Source organism: Macaca thibetana, chromosome 14, assembly GCF_024542745.1.
Source record: "Macaca thibetana thibetana isolate TM-01 chromosome 14, ASM2454274v1, whole genome shotgun sequence".
In the NCBI taxonomy this organism is placed as follows: domain Eukaryota; kingdom Metazoa; phylum Chordata; class Mammalia; order Primates; family Cercopithecidae; genus Macaca; species Macaca thibetana.
The window spans coordinates 14,570,114-14,597,591 of NC_065591.1; the positions used below are offsets into that span (position 1 = coordinate 14,570,114).

Here is a 27,478-nt window from a genome sequence, read left to right on the forward strand (position 1 = left end):
TTTCTTTTTCCTATAGCTGCAATGTTCATAGCAATCCAAGTTCCCATAACAGGGTGAGAGAGCAAAGCCGAATGAGGCCATGGCTTTTTTGTGAAGTGTATTTCTTTTTTTTTTTAGATCAGGGATTCAGAAATTTTAATATAAGTGTTCAGTTAGAAAGTTATTATGCTAGTGCATGGCACGTGTCCTTTCCATCATCTGGATTTTTCTGATTTTTTTTTATCTGGCTCACTCTTACTCACTCTCCAGTCTTCATCTTAGTGGTCACTTCTCCCTGGAATGCCCGTGACCCCTTAAGATAGCAGTGCTGCAAATACCAAAAGCTGAACTTATAACTGGACTCACAGGCAACACCTTGTCCTGTGCCATGCTTCACTAATGATGAGGAAATGAGAAAGAGTAGGAGAAAGGAGGCAAAACAAATGTCATTTCCATCGCAGAGGCCTCAAGGCCAGCCCACTTGATTCTCTGGAGATCCTATTCTGCATAACAATGATGAAAGGTAGCCTGGGAAAGCCATTTGTCTGAGGCTTCACCTTTGATACTTTACTAGTTACTAAACTAAGAGACAGATTCCATTCTTTAGTGTACCATTGCCTCATAAATCCATACATAGCAGGGCTATTTATTTCCAATAAAGTATCCATATAGATTAGGTATATTCTATTGACAATTTTATTAAAGTTCTTCATTTATCTTCCAGATAGTAGATTCTATCAACCAAGTTACATAAAGAGTTCTGATTCCCGGAGGTAAGAACTGAGCCTGGCTTTCTGGTAACATGTTTACTGGTAACCCCGTCCTTCCCTACAACGCTTAAGCATATTTAAAGACTATACCCTCCCCTGCCTCCAGCCTGGATTGTGAGCTCCTCAAGAGCACGGCTGTGTCTTTTAATATCAAGTCTCCATGTGAGAGAGTTCCTGCCGTATCATAAATGCCCAATCAACATTTGTAAGTGAAGAAAGCTATTCTGTGGTATCTGCTTTAATATTAAGAGATGGCTTGCCCAAGATTGCTAAGCAGCTTCATTGTCTAAAATGGAACTAGATTCTGTGGGTAGCAGGTCCATTGGTGCCACTCACAGGGGGCCTCAAAGTAACCCGCCAACCCCACTGATCTGCGGGAGTGTTTATTGTCTTCCAGTACAGAGACGTAAAATGGTATATTCTTCTGACACAGATACTTCTGGTGTCGCACCAGCAGCTGTGCCATGTTGCCTTTCTTTCGGTATTTTTCCATGCAGTAGCCCATTCCTACTTCACAAGAAGGGTCCATGGTTATCCATGAGATTGGGGTCCCCTCTGGGCCGAGCACACAGGCTGCTGGCAGGACTTCTATGCAGCGCTTGATGTAACGCAGGCTCCTCTCATTCTTCCCTCGCTTCCAATTGTCATTTACCAGCCCAGAATAAGAAATATCCAGCTGGGCATAATTAAAGTTGGGAGTTTTCCTGTAGAAAACATAAAGAAAGACAATAACTTTCATCCCCACTCTTGTAATTTCTGGGTACCATCCTATTCTAGAGATCCCAGGCCCTCTTCTTGTTTAAAGACCCACCAGTGCAAAGTTGCGTATTTTGACCATTGACAACCTTTATTCATCCCAAGCAATGGATTCATACTCTCTTCACTCCAAAACTGATTTATGTGAGTTACAAAAATGTACAAGGAATGGCAATTATAAATGATCAGCACATGATTTTTGTACCTCTCAAATTCATCATCTGGTTGGCCTGTCTCTGCCCAGCTTCCAAGCTTGCTTTTATTGGAGGCATGGAGTTTCAGGAAATCTTCTGTAATAAAGAGGCCTGCTCTTGAATGCTCTACCTTCACTGAATTTGAAAATGCAGCCGCTCTTATCTCCTCACCCAAACTTTCTTGAAGACCTGGGAAGAAAGGCAAGAAAGCAATATTGTCAGACATGGAGTTCTCTACTTATACTGCTCCCACCTGCTTAAACCTCAGTGCTTAGTAGTTCTCAGACTTGAGTTTACACCACAATCAGGAGTCCTTGTCACACCACAGATTACTCTACCTCTCCCATCCCACAGAGTTTCTGTGAGTTTATACTTCTAATGAGCTCTCAGGTGATGCTAATGCTATTCGTTGAAGACACAATTTGAGAAGCACTGCTGGTTGCCCATTTCTTCAGACCCATTACCTTGGATTCGGAGTCTCTGTTTCCAGTTTATGATCTCACAATTTTTCAAAACGTCTTGTGATTTTTGAGGCTCTTTGGAGAATATACAATATATGTTTGTGTATGAATCCATGTCGTCTGTCATCTCCTGTATAGGATGGTGAGAGGTCAGATCATTCCCTTGAACTTTTTCTTCACCTCTCGCTGATTGTAATTCTCAGAAAAATGAAAATTGAAAGGAAATTTTTAACACTGGCCCATGATGGCTGCAGTTGGGCACACGGATAATAAAACCCAGGCCTATAAGCTACTGCTGACCTCTTAACTGTGTAACTGGAGTTTGTTAAATATTTAACACTGACAGGTACTGGTTATAAACCTGCTTATCAGATGCATAACAAAAACAGGATGAAAGCAGTCACCCTCCACCAGGCCTTATATACCTCACCTTTCTTCCTACCCACTCAACTGCACACTTACCTTATTTTATATATAGCATCACCGAGAACCCAGCAGAATCAAAGGAATGCAACAATTCCTTCTCTCCCTGCTTCACTTACCCCGTTTGCCATGCGTACCCCCCTGCTATATATACTGTGCCCCATGTAACCTCCTGTGGGACATATTCTGGGTTGTACTGAGTCTGTGTTGCTAGGATTAAGTCCTTAAACCTCGATCAGAATAAATTTAACTGTGAATTCTCTAAGTTTTAGTGCCTACTGTATCACCAGACACCTAGAATCTATAGTGTCCTAGAATCTACAGTGTCCAGGGCTTGAGCAAGATACTTTAGTGAATATAGACATTAAGGAGACATTGCCTTTTCCTAAGGCTACAAGATATCAACCTATTCGAAGAGTGACATTGCCTTTACAGCCAGAAGCCCACAAAATAGAATGAAGTAACTGAATTTTTGGTAGCACTCTGCATAATTTAGGTGGTGTTAGACTCATGGGTTTGAAAGAAAGAGACTCGTGATCCCATTCTGGCAAGCCACAAACTTCATGGGACGATGAGTATCTGTTTCTCCGGGGAAATATAAATAATAAGTGTGAGAGTTTTAGCAGTGAATGTATTAATATAATGTTGAAAATTATATTTTTAAGAGTAAAATGTAAGATAGTGTATGTAATTTTAAAGAAACCTTCAAGAATTTGAGGGTGCTTTTATAAATACAAGTTCCTGAATATGGCCAAGACCGACACCTCAGTGAATTTACAAGAGTAGATGTTTTAAAAGACCCAATTTTAAAAGAATGACTGAAAATAGCCAAGTAGATAGTCAAGAAATTATAAAAAGAATATCAAACTAGAAAATAGCAAATGGAACAATTTGTAAAAATGAAAGCCATAATTAATGAATTGTAGAACAAGACAGAGTGCAAAGGATATATAAAGCCAAAACTTCATTTTTAATTGGCAAAAATAGAAAGAGAAGAGAGAGAGAGAGAAACTTCTGGTAAGGGTTTCGAAGGAAATACATGAGAAAGAGAAAAAAGAAAAAAAAAAGGCATAGCGTATGAGCTCTGAGAACGGAAATAGAAAAGAAAAGAAGACTTATAATAGCAGATTATATACTACTCCAAGGCAACATATTTACTGATAAAGAAATGGATGTTATCCCTCAAGAATAAACTATCAAAACTGACTTTCACAAAATAGAAAACTTCAACAAACTAATAGAAAATATCAGAAATTGAATTAAACAACTACCATTTGAAAAGTGAACAATAATGATGGCCTCTATCTCCCTCCATGTTGCTACAAAGGACAATATTTTATCTTTTCTATTGCTGTGTAATATTCCATAGGAATATACATACCAAGTTTTTTTTTTTTTTTTTTTTTATCCAGTCTACCTTTGATGGGCACCTGGGTTGATTCCACGTCTTTGCTATTGTGAACAGTGCAGCATGAACATACTAGTGCGTGTGTCATTTTGGTAGAATGATTCATTTTCTTTTGGGTATTTATCTAGTAATGGCATTGCTGGGTTGAATGGCAACTCTGTTTTAAGTTCTCTAAGACATTTCCAGACTACTTTCCATAGTGCGATAATCCTAAGCAAATTAATGCTGTAACGGAAAATCAAATGTCACATGTTCTCACTCATAACTGGGAGCTAAGCATTGACCATACATGGACACAAATGTTGGAACAATAGACATTGTGGACTCTACAGGGTGGAGGGAAAGGGGCTGGCTTAGAAAACTACCTATTGGGTACTATGCTCACTACCAGGGTGATGGGATTTGTCTGTACTCCAAGACTCAGCATCATGCAATATTCACATGTAACAAATCTGCATATGTACCCACTTTATCTAAAAGGAAAGTTGAAATTAAAAAATAAAAAGTAGCCAAAATCAGATTATTTTACATTTAAATTCTACATAAGCCAAAACCAAACACATAATTTTAATAGTAGACGTTGGTAACAGATGAAAAGATCCTAATTCCAAATCTGGTAAAGAAACAACAAAAAGAGAGTTACTGACCATATTGGCTTTTGAATACAGATGCAAAAATTCTGAATAAAATATTCAGTAGCATATGAAAGAATGTGAACATGAACAGTTTGTTTTAGAAAGGCCAGAATGACTCTGATCAGAAAAGATCTCTTAGTGTAATAAATTAAAGGAGAAAAAAATTGCATGAGTATACAAATTGCCACAAAAAGACAAAAATGAAATAACATAAAATTTGCCCTTCATTCTAAATATAATTTCTATGAAAGTAGGAACAACAGTAAAGTGCTCTAGTAAAGACAGAATTAAATGCAATTCCAAATGTAAGTGGTTATAGCTATTTCATTAAAATCAGGAATGAGACAAGGATATAACTATTATTATGGTTAGTTGGTATTGTTTCTTAGGTTGTGCATTATGCAATAAGGCAAGAAACTAAAAACCCATACAAATATTGACAAAGAAGCAGCAAATTACTTCGTTTGTAGATTACAAATTACACATTTAGAAAATCCAAGAAACTTCAACAAAAACAAATAACACCCCACACAAACAAACAGGATTTTAAAGAATAGCGTGACATATTTGGAAATCAAGAGTATAAATAGAAAGAAATCACAAAATAATAATCCTCAGAAATAGAAAAGGAAAAATAATTTAAGAATCTTAAAAAAATTTATAAAATATCTGAGGGTAAACTTAATGGGAAATCACGTAGTTTACCACAGGAAAACATTAACATTTTACCTGATGGCATAGAACACAAAGTGAAAAACATGAGAGAAAGACCATATTTCTTGATAAAAATATTTAGTATCACAAAAATATTAATCCTTCCACAATTGTCTAAAAAAGCTCCTCCAATACAAGTCACAATTGCAATAGTTAGTTGGGGTAGTTGGGGAACTGAGAATTTAGTTTTTGTTCATATAGCTCTTAAGTTTATAAGAAATAGGAAAGTAAGAAAATGATTAGTGAAGTGTGATTTGCTTTATTAGATATTAAAACTTGCCACAAAACAGAGAAATAGCATGAGAAAAGACTAGAAACAAATACAAAAATAGCTACAAAATATATAAAAGTGTTATATGACAAAATAGACATTTATGTTTCAGTAGTGGAATGATTTATTTACTAAGTAGTACTGACATAATTAGCCAGCCATAAGGGAGATAAATATAAAAGAATGTTAATTCATGCTATTCAAAAATATATTCCAAATAGAATGAAGTTTGAAACGTCAAAAGTAAAAATTAATTCACTGTAAGACAAAATACAAAAAACTTGTATGATCTTAGATTAGGAAAAAATCTTCCTAATTATTAACGGAAAAAAAAAAAGAAAAAAACAAAGCCTCAGAAATCATAGTGAAAAAGATAATATATTTGATTACATGAAATTAAAAATTTCTTCATGTGAAAATCTCTATCAATAAAATAGAAACTAATTCTAAATTGGGCAACAAATTTGTAGCATACACCTTGTGTTAGTATCCCCAGTATCCAAAACACATAGAGAATTTTAAGAATGACACATAAACTCCTGTGTAAAAATGGTCAAACAATATAAACAGTTTAGAAGTAAACCCCAAATGACTGACAAACATATGAAAATATATGTTGAATATCACTAGTCAGGGAAATGCAAATTAAATCTACAATAAGATGCCACTTTTCACCCACCAGTTTGGCATAAACTAAAAGATGGATAACATTCAGTGCTGGTGAGAATGTGGGAAACAATTCTTCCACAAATTGCTGATGGAAATAAAGCTGTGGAATCCTTTGGGAAGGTAATCTGGCAGTGCCTACTTAGGATAAGATAAACTCTGACTTGAAGGTTTCCCTTTTGGAAATCAATTGTATGGAGAAAAGTTTCCAGGATGTCAAGACATGTATACCAGGATGTTTATTGAAGCATTGTTTGTAGTGGCAAAGAAGTATGAACAATTTGAACCCAACAGGAGGAGAATGACTGACTGAATAGCATTGCATAGACTCTATGGAATGCCACAGTTATTAAAACGAATACGTTAGTGCTGTATTGATTCACTCAAAGCAATGTCCATATGTCAAGGGCAAATTAAAAAGTATGACAGAAGAGATCATAAGTGAATATCCGTTTGTGTGTTAATATGGGCAAGGACACTGATTACCCCAAGGGTTAGAAATGGAGGAGAGGAGGGGAAAGGAGGTGAGATGTTATTAAATTCTTAAAATCATGCTGGATTTTTCCACTTGTATAATCAGCATATATTATCTTTGTGATTAAAAACCAACAAAGTTAATTTTTTTCTACAAAAATTCTCCTGCATCTCACCCTAAAAAGTTCTTATTCAAAATCGCATTGACTTTCAATACGTTTTTCAATACTTTTCAAAAAGAAACGTGTTATAATATGGAATCAGACTAGATGAATGTATTTCCAAGTAAATTGCAGCATACTTCATTCTTTCCATTTTTTTGGTCACATATGTGTGGCATGGAACTTTTATATTTTAATATTTTTGTTTATTGACTCACTTTTTTTTTTTTTTTTTTTTGAGACGGAGTCTTGATCTGTCACCCAGGCTGGAGTTCAGTGGCACAATCTCGGCTCACTGCAACCTCTGCCTCCTGTGTTCACGCCATTCTCCTGCCTCAGCCTCCCGAGTAGCTGGGACTATAGGTGCTCGCCACTACGCCCGGCTAATTTTTTGTATTCTTTAGTAGAGACGGGGTTTCACTGTGTTAGCCAGGATGGTCTCGATCTCCTGACCTCGTGATCCACCCTCTTCGGCCTCCCAAAGTGCTGGGATTACAGGCATGAGCCACCACGCCCGGCCTATTGAATCACTTTATAAAAACTAGCCTTGTTCAAAGCAATGCATATATAAAGTTACAGTTTAATGGTACAGTTACGTTGCTACAATACACATAGCAACTACCAAGTTACTGAAGTAAAAATATTTGACTTCGTACAGTTATTTAGCATATCACGCTTTGAAGAAATTGGACCATGGATTAAATAAACTAAGCATTAATCTTCGATCCCACATTGTCAGGAAGCCAGGAGATCAAAAGAAGTCCCTGGGGAAAGTGTTAGGCTCAGCTTATTATTATTTGGGGGCTCAGCGTCTATAACCACATGAAGCTGGGCTGGCCATGAGGCTTCAGTTCACTAACCAGATGTGCATGAAACAGACACAAAAAGGGAAAGTCTTTAGGGCAAAAAAATAGACCTAGGTTTGTATTACTATTTCAGCTTAATCGTGTATTCCTTGTGTATCCTCAGCCAATAATGGCTAATTATGGCAAATACTATTTAGAATTATGTGCTATGTACTAAGGGTTTGACATATGGTTTCTCATTTATCTTGAGACTACCTTGAGTAATCCTCTGAAGAAGGTCCTCTTATTTTTCCCATTTTAACAGATGATAAAACTCAGAGAAGGGCCTATGGTTATATAGCTAGTAAAAGTGGCAGAGTCCACTGAACTTGAATTCAGATTGGGCAATGCTTTAACATCTGGTATCCAGCAGCTACATGACTTAATATTTCTCAGTGTGGTTTCCTTATCTCTAAATTGAAGATATTAATGCTCACTTCATAAAATTGTTCTGAGGATGACAGTCACTAATGAGTGAAGTGCTTCCACATAGTTGACACACAGTAATTTTGTGACCCTTCCCTGGTTCCTGAGAAGTAACTTTTTTTTTAAGACAGGGTCTCACTCTGTTGCCCAGGCTGGAGTACAGTGGTGTGATCTTGGCTCACTGCAGCCTCGACCTTCTGGGGCTCAAGCCATCCTCCCACCACAGTCTCCTGAGTGTCTGAGTATAGGCAGGTGCCACCACACCCTGCTAATTTTGTTTATTTTTTGTAGAGATGAGGTCTCACTATGTTGCACAGGCTGGCCTCAAACTCCTGGCCTCAAGTAATCCTTCTGCCTTGACCTCCCAAAGTGCTGGGATCACAGGTATAAGACACCACGCCTGGCCCTGAGAGATAATTTTACCAGTTGAGTTCTGGTTTGGATTTTGTTTTTAAGTCACTGTTCTGATATCTCAGACACCCAACTTTCCCTGTAAAGTGGCCTCCATTCAGCCCCTGCAGGTTAACCCCTGCCACCTCAAAGGGCCCTTAATCTGTGAGTGTCAGCCTTGTCCTTTTGTTCCCCTTCCCCCTCGAACCCTTTCTCAAATGTTTTATGCTTTAGAGGAAGAATAGGCATATGTGGCACTCATGTAAGGTGCCAAGTACTGAAGAAGTGTTTTAAAATACTCACTTTTCCTTTCACCCTATAAAAGCAGCCCTGGTGTCTGAACTGGTCAGTTCCTCAGGCCCTTTGGACCTGCCTGGATCCACCAGTCCCTGTCTGTGTGCCTACCTGTTTTTGAGGCCGGATAATAACCATCTGATAGTCGGGCCAGGAGTCCACCAACACCTCCATGTTGAAGGGGTTCCCGTGATTGATGTGATACACAGAGCCGTACACCTGACAGAGGGATGAAAGGGAATAGGAGAGGTTGAGATCCCCAGAGATGGGGATCTGGATGTGAAGAGGAAGAGAAAAATGGAGGTCAAGAGACAGTACTGGGACCAAGACAGTGAAGGTGAGATGAGCAGCGTCTCCAGGACCATATTGATGGATGTGAAGTCACAAGCAGGCAGGCAGAACTCACAGGCAGGTGTCCTTGTGATACCAAAGAGCTACTGTGCACTAGCTGGGCACTTGGCAATGCTCTTAGCACTTATAATGTATGAATTTATTTAGTGTCCACAACAACTTTAAGAGGTAGGTGCTAATGTTTTTCCCATTTTATTGATGAAAAGACCAAAGGTAAAGGCACAGAAAGGTAAAGAAATATGCACAAAGCAATCCGACACTCCCATTGTTCCCTCACCTTCAGGGACACAGGGATGCTCCTGGCCAGGGATTTGTATAGGGCCAGCAGCTTCTGGGAATTATTCAGTAGGATCATATTGTGGGATGCTTCAGTCCTTGAGCCCTTCAAGAAGAAACTCTGAAAAGAAGTGAAGGGAAAATGGTAAGAGAACAAATGTGTAAAATGCACTTTATACATTTCCATTGAAGTAGCACTCATGATGCAGATACTGTTAGTGTCGTCTTCATTTGGAATACACCAAAGCTCAGAGAGACTAAGTAAATTTCTCAAATTCTTACAGAGATAAATGCCAGAGTCAGATTTTGAAACTATATATGAATGACTCCAAAACCCATGCCCTTCCTCCCTGCTGGAATGAAGAATCCCATATTTATCTAAAATATTGGGTTTACTCTCAGCTTCTCTTGATTAACTTAGCCAATGATTTTTTTCCCACCTAGGTGCACAAGAAAAATGAAACAAAGGGGGTAGAACACAAACATCCCTGTGAATTTTCAAACGCCAAATTTTATAACTCCTACAACGTTACTGCTTACTACCAGTTCTTTCTGACCCAGTGAGATGTAAGAGGCCTTTAACTGGATCCAAGCCGGTTAATTCCAAGACCACATCCGTTCCTAGACCCAGTCCATTTTACGTTGTGACTCCAAACCCAGTTTGGATCAGAAATTTGCTCAAAGCAACTCAGAGAGCTCAAAACACAAATGTGTGAAGCTCCAAAATGCGAGAGGGAGCTTACTTATGATCCTCAGCCACTCTGAGAGATCAATGGACACAGTGGATCATGCCGGTACCTTTCGTGTTTACTCAGTGCTCCTGGAGATACTGGAAGCTCCACTTCAGATCCTGCTTCTGACACCATCTGATAAGAGAAAAACTTCAGCTGAATTAAATTTAAAGGCGTTTAATTGAGCAATGAACAATTTGTGAATCAGGCGGCTTTCAGAATCACAGCAGATTCACAGAGGCTCTGGGGGTTGCCTCGAAGTAAAAACCAATTTATAGACCAAAAAAAAAGGTATAGTGACATACAGGAACCGGAAGTGGGGTACAGAAACAGTGAGATTGGTTACAACTGGTCGTTTGCCTTATTTGAACAGTTTGAACAGTCAGCAGTCTGTGAGTGGTTGAAGTATGGCTGCTGGGATTGGCTAACACTCAAGTATTGTTAGAGGTGCACACTACTAGATTAGGTTTTCAATCTTGTCTGATTATTAAGGTAGGTTACAGTTCACCCACAAGGACTCAAATGAAGAAGTACAGAGTCCTTCTCAGGCCATATTTAGTTTGCTTTAACACTTTGTAGCAAAATTCACTGGAAGGATTGTCCAGACATGCTATCTCCAAACCCCCTCCCAATCTTATCTAATTGAGATTTTGCTGGTACCATTCTACTGAAACACTTTTGAAAGCCATCAGTGATCTCTATGTTATTAAATCCAATGGTCAATTATTGCTTCTCATCTTAAAAGATCATCCTTTAATGGACTTTCTTCAGTTGGTTTCCAAGACAATACCGTCTTGGTTTCCTTTATCTTCACTGGTTACTTCTTCTCAGTCTCCTCAGTGGACCCTTCTTTTCTACCCAGTTTCTTAATTTTGGATCACTTCATGGAGTCCAATCATTGGTCCTCATTTGTATCCACACATACTCCCTTGTTATCCCATCTGGTCCCATGGCTTTAAAATCAATCTACCTGCCAATGACTAACACATTTATATTATTACTCAAACTCCTTTACGAACTCAAAACATATATATCTATTGGCCTCTTCAACGTCTCTTGAATTCCATCCAATAGCCATCTCAAACTCATTTTGTCTCTGATCAAACTCCTTATCCACCCTCTCCACCCAACCACTTCACTGGTAGTCTTTCTCAACTTAGTGGATGGCAACTCCATCTTTTCACATGTTCAAATAAAAACGCTTGGAGTTATTCTTAAGTATATTTTCCCCTTTCACTTTACATCCAATACATTATGACATCCTCCTAATTCTGGTTGGGAGAAAATTCTTCATGACCTCTCCCATTTCTGCATGTTTTAGAAGCAGAGACAATGACAGCCTTTGCTGCTAACTTTTCAAGGATGTTTGTAAAGAGGACAGCTTGGAAGCTAGAGATATTGCTTTCTTCTGAAGTGGAGGGCAGGTTTGCTTACTGTTCAGTATGAGAAAGATAATGTCTGTGTCTGGAGCAAACTTCAGACAGCTTTGCTTGCAGTACATTATAAAACATCTAGGCTCCCTAAATTCAGGGTTCCTTGGCTGCCGCACACATCTGTTGCATTTGCAACATTAATCTGCTTTTCTGTATTTCCTCTGTAGGACTTGTGGAGCCAGGAGGACGGACACAAACACAAAAATCTTTCTCCCTGTTTAGTGAGTAATAAATTAGTGTCTTTGACCCAGGAAGTTTGTGTCACCTGCCAGCATTTACAAAACAGTGCCCCAAGTAGGGCAAACTTTTAGATGCTTCACAGTTCTTGGCAGTGTATTCTGGATGGAGAATGTCTTTAGTCTTTTATCAATGGAGAACCAGAATGCTCCTTTTAAAACAAAAGCCAGATTTCATCATTCCTTTGTGCAACTCCTGCAGTAACTCCCAATCACATTCAGAGGAAGAGATATAAATCCCTATAACAGCCCTCTAAGTTCTCCATGACTTAGACTCCAGTCACCTCCCTGACATCCCCCGAGTCACATCCATGACCTTACTCTCTTTGGCCACTCTGTTTCAGGCACTTGGCTGTCATTTTTCTTTTGCCTGCATTCTGTTTTCTCAAAAGACCTGGAGAAACCTCTATTACCTTCTTTAAGTCTTCACTTAAAGCCACCTGCTCAATGAGGCCTCCTTTGACCATCCTATTAAAAATTACAACTGCTCCCCTAGTCTCTCTGCAATGCTCCTGTGCCCCATTGTCATTCTCTGCCTGTTTTCATTTTTTGTTGACAGGGTCTCACTCTGTCACCCAGGCTAGAGTGCAGTGGCTGAATCACGACTCACTGCAGCCTTGACCTTTCAGGCTCAAACAATCCTCCCACCTCAGTCTCCTGAGTATCTGGGACTACAGGCATGAATCACTGTGCCCAGCTAATTGTTTTATTTTTATTTTATTGGGATGGGGGGATCTTTGCCTCCCATACTGGTCTCATAATCCTGTTTATAGTTTTATAACCTTCTGTGCCAAACTCTGATGCCTTAAAATATCTAGCAGTGAGAAATATAAAACCCAGACAAAAATGTATGTTGACAATTCTGAAGACATTTCTATTTTTATTTTACAATAATTTTAATGATAGCTTGCTAAAGATGTCCTTAAGTAACATGAACATGAAAAAGACTTTGGACTTATTAACTTAATCTATGAGCACTCTTTTATTTATAAGCCAATTTTGTAGTGACAACATATAACGTAATACATGTGCCTACACATAAACACATCTAGATGCATATACACACAAAGACCCAATAGCGTTTACCTGGGAACTAAAGCTATAGCAATACAAACTTACCAGTCTGCAAACATGTCCACATGGCTGAACTTGGTTAACCTTGATAGGTAATCCACTGAAGGCTGTGAATCAAAATTTTGGGTAAAGCCGTTTCTGTGGCAGTTTAATCTTTAAAGGCCAAACTTCTCCAGACTCCAAAGAACACGGGTCAAACAGCACCACAGGAGAACACCACATACTAACCTGGTCCAACAGCAGCACAGAAGCCTGGATACATGGAATTTCAATCCGCTTTCTCATTCAATAGCAACTCCAAATTCAAACTATACTGGTGCCAAACAGTCTTACAAAAGAGTATCAGTTTATCAAATTCTAATTTCCCATGACTATGCAAACAGACACATGCAAACAGTCACTAAAACACTATGCAACTGCTTCAGGATCAAACAGCCCCAAAAGTGTGCAAACTGAAAGAGTTGGGGTGCTTCATCTCTCCATTGGTTAAACTCAATAAACCTGTAAGTGAAAATTCCTTCAGAATTTCTCAAATGGAGAGGAGCTGATCCCATTGTCTGGTACCCACAAAAGACACTCACTTGCCTGGATACACATACCATGAAAAGCCCCCAAGAGTGTCCATACTGGAACAATCAGGGTACTTCCCTCTCTTCATCAGTTGGGCTTGTTCAACCTGCAAGTGGAAATTCCTTTAAAAATTTCTCAAATTGAGAGGAGCACATCCTTCTGTCTGAGCCCACAAAAGACAGTCACCTCTCTGGATGTCAAATTTCAAAGGCAGTTTTTCCAAGGCAATCAGGAACATGGAGAGAGAGAGAACTCATCTCCAGCCAACATTGGGTAAGTAGCTGCTTAGGAGAGCTTTGAGACTCCTGGTCCATGGCAGGTGAGCCAAAGTGTTCCTGACTGGAGAACCAAAATCTTACTGAAACACCAGGGGTGTGGTCTAGGTCCTGCAGCTCACCGCACAGAAAACCAATCAATATCACCGCCAAGGAAGAAGACTGAATTGGATGCTGTAGCAGAGGCGATGGGAGCTCAGTCTCAAATCAATCTCCCTGAGCAACTAAAATTACGAGTTTACATAGCAGGGAAGAAATGTAACAATGTGTAGCAAAACAGGAACTCAGGAGACCTAAGGAAGCAATCATAATTTATGAGAAGCCTGGTGTCCCATTGTCTGAATGGGCTCATCTAATGAGTTTCAATTCTTTGATGCTTTTTGAGGGAGGTAGGTGTCCTTTACTAAGGAAGAAATTCATATAAAACAAATGAAAGTTTCAAGCTTTAAGACCAGAGAGGTGAATTTCTATGTTTATACAAAAAACTATCTATGGGACTACAAGGGAGGTTTCAATCCAGTGCCAGTGCTAGCTCCAGTCTGCCTCAAATCTGCCTATTCTTCTGGCAAACTCTGTGTCAGGACCTTGGCCAGGAGAATAGCTTCCTCTCCCATCTGTGGGCTCCTCTCCCATCTGTAGGGCTGCTGAGCTTGGCAGTTTCTTAGACCACTTCAGTTCTGAGCAAACTTTCAGACCAGCTCTGGAGTCTCTCTAGAACTCAGCCCGCGCTTATAAGGTGCAGTGGGATAAGGCTGGAACTAGACGCCTTCCTCTCAGAAACACAAGCTATCTGACAGAGTGGTTACTCTCTAGGACTCCAGCAGAGGATTCTCCAAGTCCACTTCTCTGATGTAGCTAATCTGTAGATCACAACTGAAAGGTTTAGCCTTATGTGTCATGGCCTCAGACTCTCTGGGCCTAGCTCAGTTCTGATATCAGTCCTACCATACTCAGTATTAGTCATAAGTGACTTCCCAAAATACTCATGGCAGCTTGGATTCTGGCACAGACATGGGCTCTCTGAATGGAAGCAATGAATTCTGGTTTCACAGGTGCTGAGGTTATGCTACTCCACTTTGGGCTTTTCAGGCTGTGTGAGAGACCTGTGATTCTAGGCATCTCCAGCTGGCTACCCCTGAATGTTCTTCCGTCGTTTGGGAGTCTGCAGGTACATCATGAGGTTATGGGGAGCAGACACCTAGGAGAGCCATTTGCGCATGGCCCCACTTTCAGAGAGGGTCCCAAATTTGAGATTTCAGCGTTATCACCCAATGGTACAGAAACTCAAGACAGAATGGAGGAAACACTTTCACCATAAATTACACACTGCCAAGAGTCCACTCTGAATTAATTAATGTTTTTTAATTCTTGTTATGTTCTTGTGAGTAGAACAATAGTATTGCATGGCATTTTTGTCATCATAAGCATTCATTTATAAAATATACACATTTTAAAACTATTATCAATGTTTTGGTCTATCTTTATTTGTTGGTATACTTTGTACTACAAAATGGCAATGAGCTGGCCATCTTTGAACCCCTGTAACGCCCTGAAACTCTTGTTCATGGCAGAGAATGGGGACTGCACGGCTGTGGGTCTATGGGAGGCTGGTGGAGCCTCACCCTCTGAGTACTCTAACAATGGGTCAAGGGTCACTGGGATGCTTCATTCATATCCATGTTCTTCATTAACCTTTAGCAATGTGCAACTAGGATGCAGCAGCCATCTTAGGAAGACATCTGATAGCTGTTGGCACCTATGCATAAAATCTTAAAACTTTCTAGGGTTTTTGTGGAGACTTGCCTTTATGGTCAAAAATACTGACAGCACCAATTTAAATGGATCCCAGAAAAGGATGAGGGTCTCTGGAGTTTGAGATAAACAACATTCTGCCTCTGTAGAGAAAACCTTGACACCAAGGTGGAATCTTGAAGCTTTTACAGAGGAAGAAAGGGGATGTTTAGGTACTTCCTGGAGAGAGCAAGTCACGCCAAACTGTTCTGGGTTGGTGATGAGGTTTCAATGCCTCCAGAGAAATCAGAAAGTGGTATATGGTTTTAGTTAGATCAGGGAATTGGGAAGGTGTAGGATCCACAGGACATACTTTCTTGGTTTGGGCATCCTAGAACATTTTAAAGCTCTCTGATATGTTCTAGTTCTCTTAGAGTCTGAAGAAGAGAAAAACAGAAACTTTGGCTATACTATGAATCAATAGGGGACTCTCATTATTGCTCCTAAATATTTTCCTTCTGATTTTTTAATCTCCTGTTCCCGATTTTTTCTACCCCAAATTCAGCTTTCATTATTTGCTTAGTCCCTGCTAATGCATTCTCTAAATCCGTGTCCTAACACTGTGGTTAAGAAAGACACCCTATGCCTTCTTTCTTTATCCTTTGTGACCAAAAAGCTGATCTGGGCACCTGCCTAACTTCCTGAAAGAGAGGAAAATCAGATGGGAGGTATATTAGAGATTGTCTAGTCTCAAGAAACTAAGTCCTAGAAAGTGGAGACATGATTGCATGTACAAAACTGAGAACCCAGACATTCTGTATCCTAAGCCATTGTTCTTTGTTTTCTAAGATGCTGGTTTCTGCTTTGTGGTGAATTTTGCATATTGTGCCTCCAGATATTTCATCGTGATTTCTTCCTCTTGAGACTTCAGTTAAATTAGTTTACACAAATATTTGATCTGGAAACTGTTCTCTCCCTCTAGCCTGGTACTGGTTTGAATATCTTGAACAACAAGTTCTATTATGTTAAGGAAAAGTTTGATTGATTCATCCTGAAATGTCTTTTTTCCCCTTTCTAGCCCAACATATTATTTCTCTAATTATACTTATCATCAGAAAATGTGGAAGTTCAGTAACCATCAGAAATCTGAAATACAAGTCATACTTCATGGAGAATGACGCCAACAGTATTTTTCCTGTATTGCATTTATCTTTTTTTTTTTTTGTAAAACTCCTTAATTGAGGTACGATTGACATACAAAAAGCTGTATGTGTTTAATGTATAAACCTTGATGCATATAGAGAGGAACACATACTCATGAAAGTATGACCACAACCTATATCATAAACATACTCATCACCTCCAAAAGGTTTGTCTTCTCTATTTTTTATCTTTATTGTGCGTATGTATGTTTGTGTTTGATAAGACCATTTAACATGAGATCTGCCATCTTTCTTTCCAAATTAGCAGGAGACCTGCCTCTGATGCTGCTGAGGCACTTTAAAAATCACTATATAGAAAAAGTGGAGGCCGGGCGCGGTGGCTCAAGCCTGTAATCCCAGCACTTTGGGAGGCCGAGACGGGCGGATCACGATCAGGAGATCGAGACCATCCTGGCTAACACGGTGAAACCCCGTCTCTACTAAGAAATACAAAAGAAAAAACTAGCCGGGCGAGGTGGCGGGTGCCTGTAGTCCCAGCTACTCGGGAGGCTGAGGCCGGAGAATGGCGTAAACCCGGGAGGCGGAGCTTGCAGTGAGCTGAGATCTGGCCACTGCACTCCAGCCTGGGCTACAGAGCGAGACTCCGTCCCAAAAAAAAAAAAAAAAAAAAAAAAAAGAAAAAGTGGATGCTGTAAAACTGGACATCAGCAAAATGTCAGAATGGGATTTTCTAGCACTTATCCTCATACAGAAACATCAATTTAACCTACTAGCTGTGCAATTTAACTACTATCCTGTGAAATACCTTCACAGGAGCTAAGTAAACCAGGTGAAATGTTACAGAATCTTTGTGTAGCAGAGAAATAAGGAAAGATGAATTGAAGAGCATAGAAAGAACAATTTCACATTACCTGTGTCACCCCTCCCACAACACCAGGCAGCAGAGCACAGACAGAGGCAATCTTTGTGTGGAAGAAGAAAAGGGAAGTGGGCACTGAACTTTGCCTTGGACTCCAACACAGAGCCTGCTTCAGTAAAATCCAGTAATAGGTATGCCCCTATGGCCCCAAACTCTAGGCTGGTACCTGCAATCTAAGCCAGAGCAGATCCCATAGCCCAGGCTCCAGGCTTGCCTGGTGGACTTGGGTTTTGGGTATATCCTAATGTCAGGTCTACCCCAGTGCCTTAGGTATCAGATTGTCCCTGGACCAGGGCAGCCACAGTGACTCCAGGCTCCAGACTACTCCCAGGACCAGGCTTGCCTCCACAATTCCAGGTTTCAGACGTACCCAAGGACCAGGCTGGCCTCTGCAACTTTAGTCACCAGGCCAGTGTCCATAGATCCAAGCTATAGGCTGGCCCCTGTGGATACAGGATCTAGGACAGTGTAGCACCAGGCTAGCCCCAGCGGTCGAAGGCCCCAAGTCGACCCTAGGTTTCAGACCAGCCCAGAACTAGACTGTCTCACACAAATCCAGGATTCAGGCACACCCCAGTTCAAGGTTGGCAGCCCTAGACCTATCCCTTAGCCAGGTATCTGGCAAGCCTTGACAGATCCATGCTCCAGGCCTGCCTAGGGCTAAGGGAGTTTCTGCCACCCCACTCTCCAGGCTAGTTCCTTGATCCCATGCTCCAGCAGACCCAGGGTCCAGGCCCTTCACAGTTGACTCCAGTATTGGGCTGGTGCCTACAGACCCAGTATCTAGGACTGCCTCTGTGGACCTACGTTCCAGTATACTTCCTACAGCCCTAGGACCCAGACAGTCTTTGTAGAGCTAGTCTCCATGCCAGCTTCTGAAGACCTTGGTTCTAGGCCAGATCTTACATACCCAGCCTCCAGGCCATTGCCCAGACTGTAGGCCAGCCCCTGTGGCTACAGGCACCAGTCTAGCACCTATGGTCTCAGGCTCTAGACTGGCCCCACCTGACCCCAGCGCTAGGCCAGCTTCAGGCTCCAGGATGGGTTTTGTGACCCAGGATCCAATATACTCAGGTCCTAGCTGTGCTCTAAGCATACCCAGGTAAAGACCGACTTCACTAGACTCTGATGCTAGGCTGACCATCTTGGACCATGGCTCTACGACCATCTCTGAAGACTCAGGCTCCAGGTCAGCCCCTGTCTACCAAGATCCCAGGCCCATTTCTCCAGATTCAGGCTCCAGTCCTATACCAGTACCAGGCCAGTCCCCATGGACTCAGATTCCAGGCTCATCCCAGCAGACTCAGACACTAGGCCCATCCCAAAACCTGGCCAGCCGCTGTAGGCACAGGCTCAATGCCCACCTCATAGCCATGTTAGACCCTGTGGACCCAGGCTTCAGTCCAGCACCTATTGGTACAGCCTCTATACCTGCCCTTATAGACATAGGCTTTATGTTCATCCCCCATACCTAGTGAAAGGATCCACCCCAGTGGATCCAAGCTTCAGGCCCAACTGTACAGACCCAGGAACCAGGCCTACCACATGCTGACACAGGCCCCAGGCCAGCCTGCCTGAGCACTTTGGCAACAAGTTCACCTACAGACCACAATGGACACCCTACCAACAACTGCTGAATGACTGGGAAAGGGATTTTCCAGACAAAGCCACTAGGCAAGGACTAGAATAAGTTTCTTGTTTTTCAAATGTGCAGACACTAATGCACAGTCTAAAAATCAAGATCAAGAACAGAGAAAAAAAATGATACCACCAAAGGAAACAAATAGTAACCAATAGCTGACCCTAAAGAAATAAAGGTTTATGAACTGTCTGACAATGAATTTAAAATAATTATCTTTAAAAAGCTCAGTGAGCTACAAGAGAACACAGATAGATGACTAAAAAGAATCAGAAAAATTATACATGAACTAAACTTAGAAGGAAATTATTGTGAAGCCTGAAGTATTGGATCTAATCTATATAAATAGAGGCATAAGCCTGGAGGGAATAAAATCATGAGGGACAGCTGGGCTTGGATCATTTAGTAGGTAGGTGTAATGGAATGAGCTGAGGTTTTAGGAATAGTGATTTCCTTTTGCTATTGGTGCTCTCCCATCACCTCATGTTTTCAAATATTTATTGCCCAAATCTATCTCTGCAGCAATGACCTGTCATCTAAGTTCCCGATATTAATATTTTGTGGCCTTTTTGACATCTACTCTTGGATATGTCAGAGGCATTTCACACTTAGGCATTTCACACTTAGCCCCTTCAAAACCAGAGTCATCAAATTTAATTGTGTCCTTCTTTCTGTGTTCCTGAATCTGACAATTGTGTCATTACCCATTTGACTACTCAAGTTAGTATCCTGTGAATAGTTCTCAGCTTCTTCCTTTATCTCATATACTGTGTTTTTAAAAACTATAAAACATTTTCTACATGCAAAAGCAGTTTATGACACCCTATATTTCATATACTAAACATCCATGTATTTCCTTCCCACCTTAAGAAATAGAACACTACAAATCGTTAGAGGCGTACAGTGTGTCCCTCCTTCATCTTATCTCCCTTCCTCATTCTCATGGACAACCACTAAATCGAAATTTGTTTTAAAATTATTAGTGTCTTACACTTATTTAGGGACATATACATATGTTGTAAGATTATAAATAGCAAACTTTTAGTTTTGCTTGTTTTGATTTTATATAAACACATCCAGCTGAATGTCTTCTTCTGTAATTTGCACTACTTTTTTGAGGTTTATTGTAGTTGATGAAATTGTGTATCCACTTTTACAGTTAGAGAGAATTCACTGAAGAAATCAACTGCTTATGCACATTCTGGGGATTTCTACTAAAAGCAGTGACAAGTTTTGCTATGAATTTCCTTGAATATGTTTCCTGGTACACATGGGCAAGGGTATCTCTCAAGTATAGACTTAGAAGAGGTAATGGACAACTTCAGAAATAGATTTGAGCAATGAATATTTGAAAACATGAGGCAATAGGAGAACAACAAGAGAAAACGAAAATGCGTAATCTCCCTTATTATAATAGATATTGCCATATTATTTTACAAAATTGTTGTACCACCGTGCACTTCCACCAGTGAGAAATGAAAGTTCTCATTATTCTACATCTTCATCAAAGCTTGGTATTATCCATATTTTAATGTTTGCCTATCGTGTGGGTGTGAAATAGCATGCTATTGAGGGTTTAAACAGTAGTTTCCTAATTACTAATGGGATTGAACCCTTTTTCACACTTCATTCTCTAAAATAGTTGTTTATGTCTTTTGTTCATTTTTCTTTTTTTCTTCTTCTTTTTTTTTTTTGACGCAGTCTCCGCTGTCACCCGGGCTGGAGTGCAGTGGCGTGGTCTTGGCTCACTGCAACCTCCACCTCTTGGGTTCAAGCGATTCTCCTGCCTCAGCCTTATGAGTAGCTAGGAATACAGGCACACATCACCAGGTCTGGCTAATTTTTGTATTTTTTTTTTTTTTGTAGAGACGGGGTTTCAACATATTGGATGCGCTGGTCTGGAACTCCTGACCTCCTGATCCACTGGCCTCTGCCTCCTAAAGTTTTGTTCATTTTTCTTCTGGATTATTTTTCTTTCATTATTAACTCTAGAAGTATTTTAATATTGTAGACATAAATTGCTTATTCATGATATGTGTTAAACATGTATTCTGAGTTTCTTCTTGATTTTTCATTCTCCGGTGTCATAAAGAACAGGAGTTGTTAATTTTAATTTTGTCAAGTTCATTAATCTTTTTATACCATTAGAAAACCTTTCATAATATATATATATTTTTTTCTTTCTTCCAAAAGTTGTGAAGGTTTGCTTTTACCATTCAAGTTTATAATTGGGAACTATTTTTTGTATATAGCTAGAAGTAGGTATCACTTTCTATTTTTTGTATATGGATAACAAATTACTCCAGGGATGCTGACTGAATTGTACATTCTTTCTCTGCATATCCCTACTGCATGTTTTGCCACGTAAGACTGTTATGGGTTGAAATGTGTCCCCTCAAAATTCACATGTTATAGTCCTAACCCTTACTACCTCAAAATGTGACCTTATTTGGATATACGGTTCTTGTTGATATATTTAAAGTGAGGTCACACTGCAGTAGGATGGGTCTATAATCCAGTACCCCTGATATCCTTAGAAAAGAGGAAAATTTAGACATAGAGACACACACAGAGGAAGGATGATGTAAAGACCCATAGAAAAATCATGGCCAACTTCAAGCCAAGGAGAGAGTCCTGGAACAGATCTTTCCCTCATGGCCCTAACAGGTCACCAACTCTGATGACATCTTGACCTTGGGCTTTGAACCTCCAGAACCGTGAGATAATGCATTTCTGTTGTTTAGGCCATACAGCCTGTGGTAATTTATTACCCCTAAGAGACTGTCAAGTCTGGATTTCATGATCTAATCACCCAACAAAGCCCCATCTCTTCATGCCACCACTTTGGAGATTAGGATTTAAACATATGAATTGTGGGACATGCAAAAGATTCACACCATAGCACAAACTAATACAAAGATACTTTCATTTAATTTGTGAGTCTGTTTCTACTCTCTCTGTTCTGTTCCAATGGTATATTTTTTCTGTATATTCACCAAATACTGTCTTAATTTTGAGTTTTCCTAGTCATTAGTATATCTTAACATTGATTTATGTCTCATTTTCATGTCTTTAACAAAATAATTTTCTCCATAAATGGTTAAATCATTTTTACATTTATTTCTAGGTAAATAATGTTTTTTATTTTAGCCATTATAAAATAATTCTGGGGGTATTACATTTTGTGATATTACTGACTAAGCTAAATTCATTGTTTTGGAAATATCAACTTTAAACCTAGCCAATTTACCACACTACAATCATTCTAATATTTTCTCTATAAATCTTGTTAGTTTCAAAAATAGATGATGATGTCATCTATGGATATTTCATGAATGTGCTTTGTTCCCTTCTTTTCAATCTTCAAATATTATCTTTTACTAATTTTTCTTATCACACAGCATTGGCTAAAATAAATTTTATTTATCAGTAAATAAAGGCAGTAGTAGTGAGCACTCCTCTATTCTCCCTCATTGTAAAGGAAATACTTATACCGATTCACTATTTAACATGATGTTCCCTGTGAGATTTTTGAAGATGCCCTTAATCTGGCTAAGAAGCCTTCTGGTATGCTTATATTTATATATTTGATAGTTATAGGGGCAGCCAAGATAAAGTAAGCCATTTATAGCCCATTAATTCTACCAATTAAAGCTAAATCCTTTGGGAAAATAAAAGCAGCATCCTGAACATCTACTCTGGCCACTGTGGAATAACACAGAACTAATTTATACTCCTGCCTGAAAATCCTGGAGAAATGGACAAAATGTACTAAATGGTTTTCAATATACTGAGAATTAGTCAAAGAAGGACAGTTATCCTTGAGAAACAGAGAAACAATGATGCAAACTCTATGACTTCCCCAGCTTACTGCCTGAAGAGAGGCTCTAGGCCATGGTGCAGAGAAAAGAATCCAGGCAAACCTCAGTAGCAACTGAGTTGAGGAAAAGGAACTGAGCTCTGGGGAGCCAATGGGTTTAGCTTTCGAAGGCAGGAGAGGACTGTACAGAGAGGGTCCCCATGAATCTTCATATGAGTAGTGATCTGCACATGCATGTGAGGAAATCACCTAAGTCAGGGAAATCAGCTACCCAAAAAGATTAGAAGGAACAATCCCTGGAGATCTTACAGGGCTGGGAATAGTTGCTGTTCCCACCAGACCTTGGGAAAACATCATAATTCCTGCGGCATTGAGTACAATACTGAAAAGAACATTGCCTCAGCAATAGGGAAATATTAGCTCTATAATATACAGGCAAAACATTACAAGAAAAGAAAACTACAGGCCAATATAAACATAAATGCAAGATCTAATAGGTAAATACCAGGAATGCAAGATTGGTTTAACTTGAAAAATATATCACTGTAATAAGCCAATTAGAAAAATTAAAATTTCTATATGTACATAGAATCATCTCAACAGACATAGAAAAAGCATCTGGTAAGCCTGACATCTATTTCTAACAATGTCAGCAACCTAGGAATAAAAGGAAACTTCTTCAATCTCATGAAGATCACTTATGAAAAATTACAGGTAACATCATACTTAATGGTATCGGCATTCCCAAGACTAGAAAAAAGGCAAGAATGTCTGCTCCAGCAGATTCTATTCACCATTGGGCTGCATTGTTGGGATTCACTCAGGAGGATGACAGAAATATTAAAGGGAAATATTAGGGAAAGTTATAGGCAATAGTCACAAACCTTTTTGGAAGACCAAAAGGTTATATTGCTCGTAATAATTGAACAGGCTGAAAGCAGCCAGTTTTTACCTTAGAGCATTAGGTCATAGGGTAAATACTAGGAAAAATAGAGGCTTCCCCAGTTAAGTCTGTTTACTCTACCTCCATTAACTAACCTGTGAGCCAGATGGCCCTTTCAGGGGGAGGTTGACCAAGGTTATTGCCCCCTAATGGTATTTGCTTTACACCAGGGCACCTGGGCTTTAATCACTAGTAGAACTACTTTATTCACCATGTTAATTATCCACAAGCGTGGATAATTATGACTCAAGTCATAGGATCATGGCAACACCTGGTGGCACACTTGTCCAGGCAACTAGATTCTGTGGCACTTGGATGGCCTCCCTGTTTCAAGGTGCTAGCTGCCACCATCCTACTGGTGCAAGAAGCAAATAAACTGACTTTAGGACAGCAACTGACAATCTGGGTAACACACTCAGTTATAACTTTGATGGACCAAAGGGGGAACCACTGGTTATCAAATCCGAAAATGACTCCATACCAAGGGCTCCTACGTGAAAATCCCAGCTTAACTTTAGAGACTGTGAACACCCTAAACCCGCCTTCCTTGATCCCCGTTGAGTCAGTGCCAGGAGGCCACCTTGATTGCTGTGTGGATGTGCTAGATGAAGTGTCCTCAAGCAGTAGAGATTTGACAGATTGACCTCTTGGGGACCTGCACATTGAGTATTTTACTGATGGGAGCAGTTTTATACTAGAGGGGGTCTGCCAAGCGGGGCATGCAGTGGTGACTTCGGACTCAGTAGTATAGGTGAAGTCTTTGCCTACAGGAACTTCTGATCAGAAGGCAGAGCTGATAGCTCTGACAAGAGCTCTCTGGCTAGCAAAAGACCAAAGAGCAAATATTTACACAGATTCCAAATATCCTTTTGCCTCTTTGCAGGTTCATGGGAGATTTGCAAAGAAAGAGGACTCTTAACTGCAGGAGAAGAGGAAAGAAAATACAAGGAAGAAATTCTACAGCTCTTGGATGCTGTATGGGTCCTGAAACAGGTGGCAGTAATGCACTGCAAAGGGCACCCAAAAGCAGGAACACTAGAAGCAAAAGGAAACAGGAAGGCAGACAAAGTGGCACAATGGGCAGCAATGGCATCTCTGCCTTCTAGAGCAGAAGCGTTAGCTATGCCTCTCCTCCCGAAGATCCCCCTCCTGGAGGCCACAAGCTACACTTCAAATGAAAGAACCTGGTTTGCCCCGGAGACTGGGAATTACATTAGAGGAGGATGGTGACAATTCTCCGATGGGAGGCTAGCCGTACCTGAAATGGTGGCCCCCAGGTTTGTGAAACAGTTCCAACAAGGAACTCGTACGAAAACAATGGCACTAGAAAAATTGCTAAGACGCCATTGCTATGTGCCACAGCTCACTGCCATTACCTGAGGACTTTGTGAACAATATCTAACATGTGCCAAGAACAACCCTCAGCACAGGCCTACCCAGCCCCCGGGAATTCTGGAGATGGGAGCCACATCCTGTGAAACTTTGTTTCTGGATTTTAACGAGCTGCCTTGAGCAGAGGGCTCTCGGTACGTGTTGGTGTTCATTTGCACCTTTTTGGGGTGGGTTGAGGCTTTCCTGACCTGGATAGAGAAGGCACGAGAGGTAACCAAGGTGTTGTTAAAAGACCTTATTTCCAGATTTGGACTAACCCTTACTCTGGGGTCAGAAAATGGACCAGCGTTTATGGCTGAAATAGTTGAGGACTTCACTTGGCTATAACAAACCTGCACGTTATCCACATGTACCCTAGAACTTAAAGTATAATAAAAAATAAAAATAAAAAAGAAAGAAAGAAAGAAAAAAAAATAAAGTGGAAGCTACACACAGCCTAGTGGCTGCAGAGCTTAGGAAAAGTGAAGTGTACGAACTGGACACTCAGGCAGCTGCTGAAGAAACTTTGTCGGGAAACTCATCTGAGGTGGGATCAGGTCTTGCCCATGGTGCTCCTCCGAGTCAGGTGCACCCTCACCAAACAAACTGGGTATTCGTCCTATGAGATCTTATTTGGCCGGCAAACCCCAATTATAAGTCACATTATAAGTGATCTCCATGAGCTAGGAGAACTAACCTTTAAGGAGGCAAATGCGGGTTTAGGTATGGCCATGCAAAAACTGCATGGCTGGGCATGGGAAAGAATGCTAAATTGGAAAACATTTTCCTCCCGCTGTGGTGAGACTCTCGTAAGACTTGGATAAAGTGCCCAGCAGACTGTCGCATCTGGCATACAAAAGTCCCAATAACTTATTATCTTGACCATTCAGTTTCCAGGGGGCTGTAAGTCTGGGGGCCCCTAATGGAGACGTGACTACATCTGTGCAGATATTTTGTCTGGGGAGGGAGATTCTAGTGCTGGAAGTTTGTCCTTTGAGGAATTCAGGGAGTGTGGAGGAAGCAAGGGTTTCTGGTCAAAGGGGCAAGACAGTGCAGACACACTCCAGAAACCCAGAGGTAATAGCAGAAAGTCTGCTAGGAGGAGCCACTCACAGTTTACTGGACAATCTTCAAGCTGCATGATGCCAGGATGGCTAACCTTCTCAATCACTCGTGCCTTGTACTTGTGGTCTTTCTAGTTCTTGCCTTGTTTGCTGGCCTTGAAGAGAGTAGTGTACCAGTCCCATTGCTCCTTCAAACCCCCATTCCCTGATCTGCCTTCATCCACCAGGTTTGTGTATTCTCCCAGGTGCCCTGCAGCAAAAGAAATTAAACAAGACCAAAATAAATGGAGAAATATACCTTGTTCAGGATTGGAAGACTCGACAATGATAAGATGCTAATCATCCACTATTGAGTTAACTATTTTTACACAATAAACACACAGTTTACACAAACACACAAACTTTGATCCAGGTATTGTACCACACAAAAAAATAAAAATAAAACTTAAAATCAATTGTAGACTTAAACCTAAAACTATACAACTTCTAGAAGAAAACTTAGAAATGATTTTTGTGATCTTAGATTTAGCAGAATTCTCTGATATAAAAAACAAAAGCATGATCCACAAAGAGAAATATAGAGAAATGAACTTCATCAAAATTGTAAACTTTTCCCTCCCTCCCAAAACAGGACTAAGGGGATGAAAGAACAATCACTCCTGTGGGGAGTTGTAAAAAAGTAGATATACCTTTGAAACTTCAGGTCTAGTCCTCTGGTCATCTCCTGTGGCACTAAATGACTTGTTTTCTTCAGTCTTCATGGAATTCATGATGAGTTCAAAGAGAATATAACTAATGTCTACTAGTGGATAAGATGGAGAAACAAGGATTGAGTTTATTCTGCCACATGGAATGTCTAAAAAAACAAAAACAGACAAGATCTATGAAATAACAACTTTCAATCATTGGACATCAGGCTGTGTTTGACCTCATCTCTGATCTGAGAAGAAAATCATATGAGGTAACCCCTATGTCTATCTAGCTTCCTGTATGGAGTTTGCAAGGCATATCTTAG

The 27,478-nt window shown here is 40.2% G+C and overlaps 1 protein-coding gene and 1 long non-coding RNA gene across 3 annotated transcripts; both read right to left on the reverse strand.

The window, feature by feature from the left end:
• Positions 1-693: 693 nt before the first annotated feature.
• Positions 694-10,355, reverse strand: LOC126936112 (glycine N-acyltransferase-like protein 1). 2 transcript variants are annotated; one of them, XM_050758557.1, is made up of 6 exons: positions 10,293-10,355; positions 9,496-9,615; positions 8,979-9,086; positions 2,164-2,290; positions 1,711-1,888; positions 694-1,453 (listed from the first exon to the last, which is right to left on the reverse strand). In XM_050758557.1, the coding sequence occupies exons 2-6, from the start codon at positions 9,571-9,573 to the stop codon at positions 1,036-1,038; spliced, it is 909 nt and encodes a 302-aa protein (XP_050614514.1). In that variant the 5' UTR covers positions 9,574-9,615; positions 10,293-10,355; the 3' UTR covers positions 694-1,035. The 2 variants fall into 2 exon arrangements, with proteins under 2 accessions (XP_050614514.1, XP_050614513.1); XM_050758556.1 differs by lacking the exon at positions 10,293-10,355 and having other exon boundaries at positions 9,496-10,047.
• A 2,678-nt stretch (positions 10,356-13,033) lies between these two features.
• LOC126936194 (uncharacterized) lies at positions 13,034-27,275 on the reverse strand. Its single transcript, XR_007719390.1, has 3 exons — positions 27,153-27,275; positions 26,513-26,713; positions 13,034-13,644 (listed from the first exon to the last, which is right to left on the reverse strand). It is a non-coding gene; the product is annotated as an uncharacterized LOC126936194 (long non-coding RNA).
• Between the last annotated feature and the right edge of the window lie 203 nt (positions 27,276-27,478).

What these genes read in the sequence shown, in the direction of transcription:
- LOC126936112 (XM_050758556.1), bottom strand. Translation starts at nt 9,696, where the DNA reads ATGAGTGCTACTTCAATGGAAATGTATAAAGTGCATTTTACACATTTG. An exon ending in GCATCCCTGTGTCCCTGAAG is followed by an intron (nt 9,087 to 9,495) that starts GTGAGGGAACAA and finishes TCCCTCTGTCAG; the next exon opens with GTGTACGGCTCTGTGTATCA. An exon ending in CCAGATGATGAATTTGAGAG is followed by an intron (nt 1,454 to 1,710) that starts GTACAAAAATCA and finishes TGTTTTCTACAG; the next exon opens with GAAAACTCCCAACTTTAATT.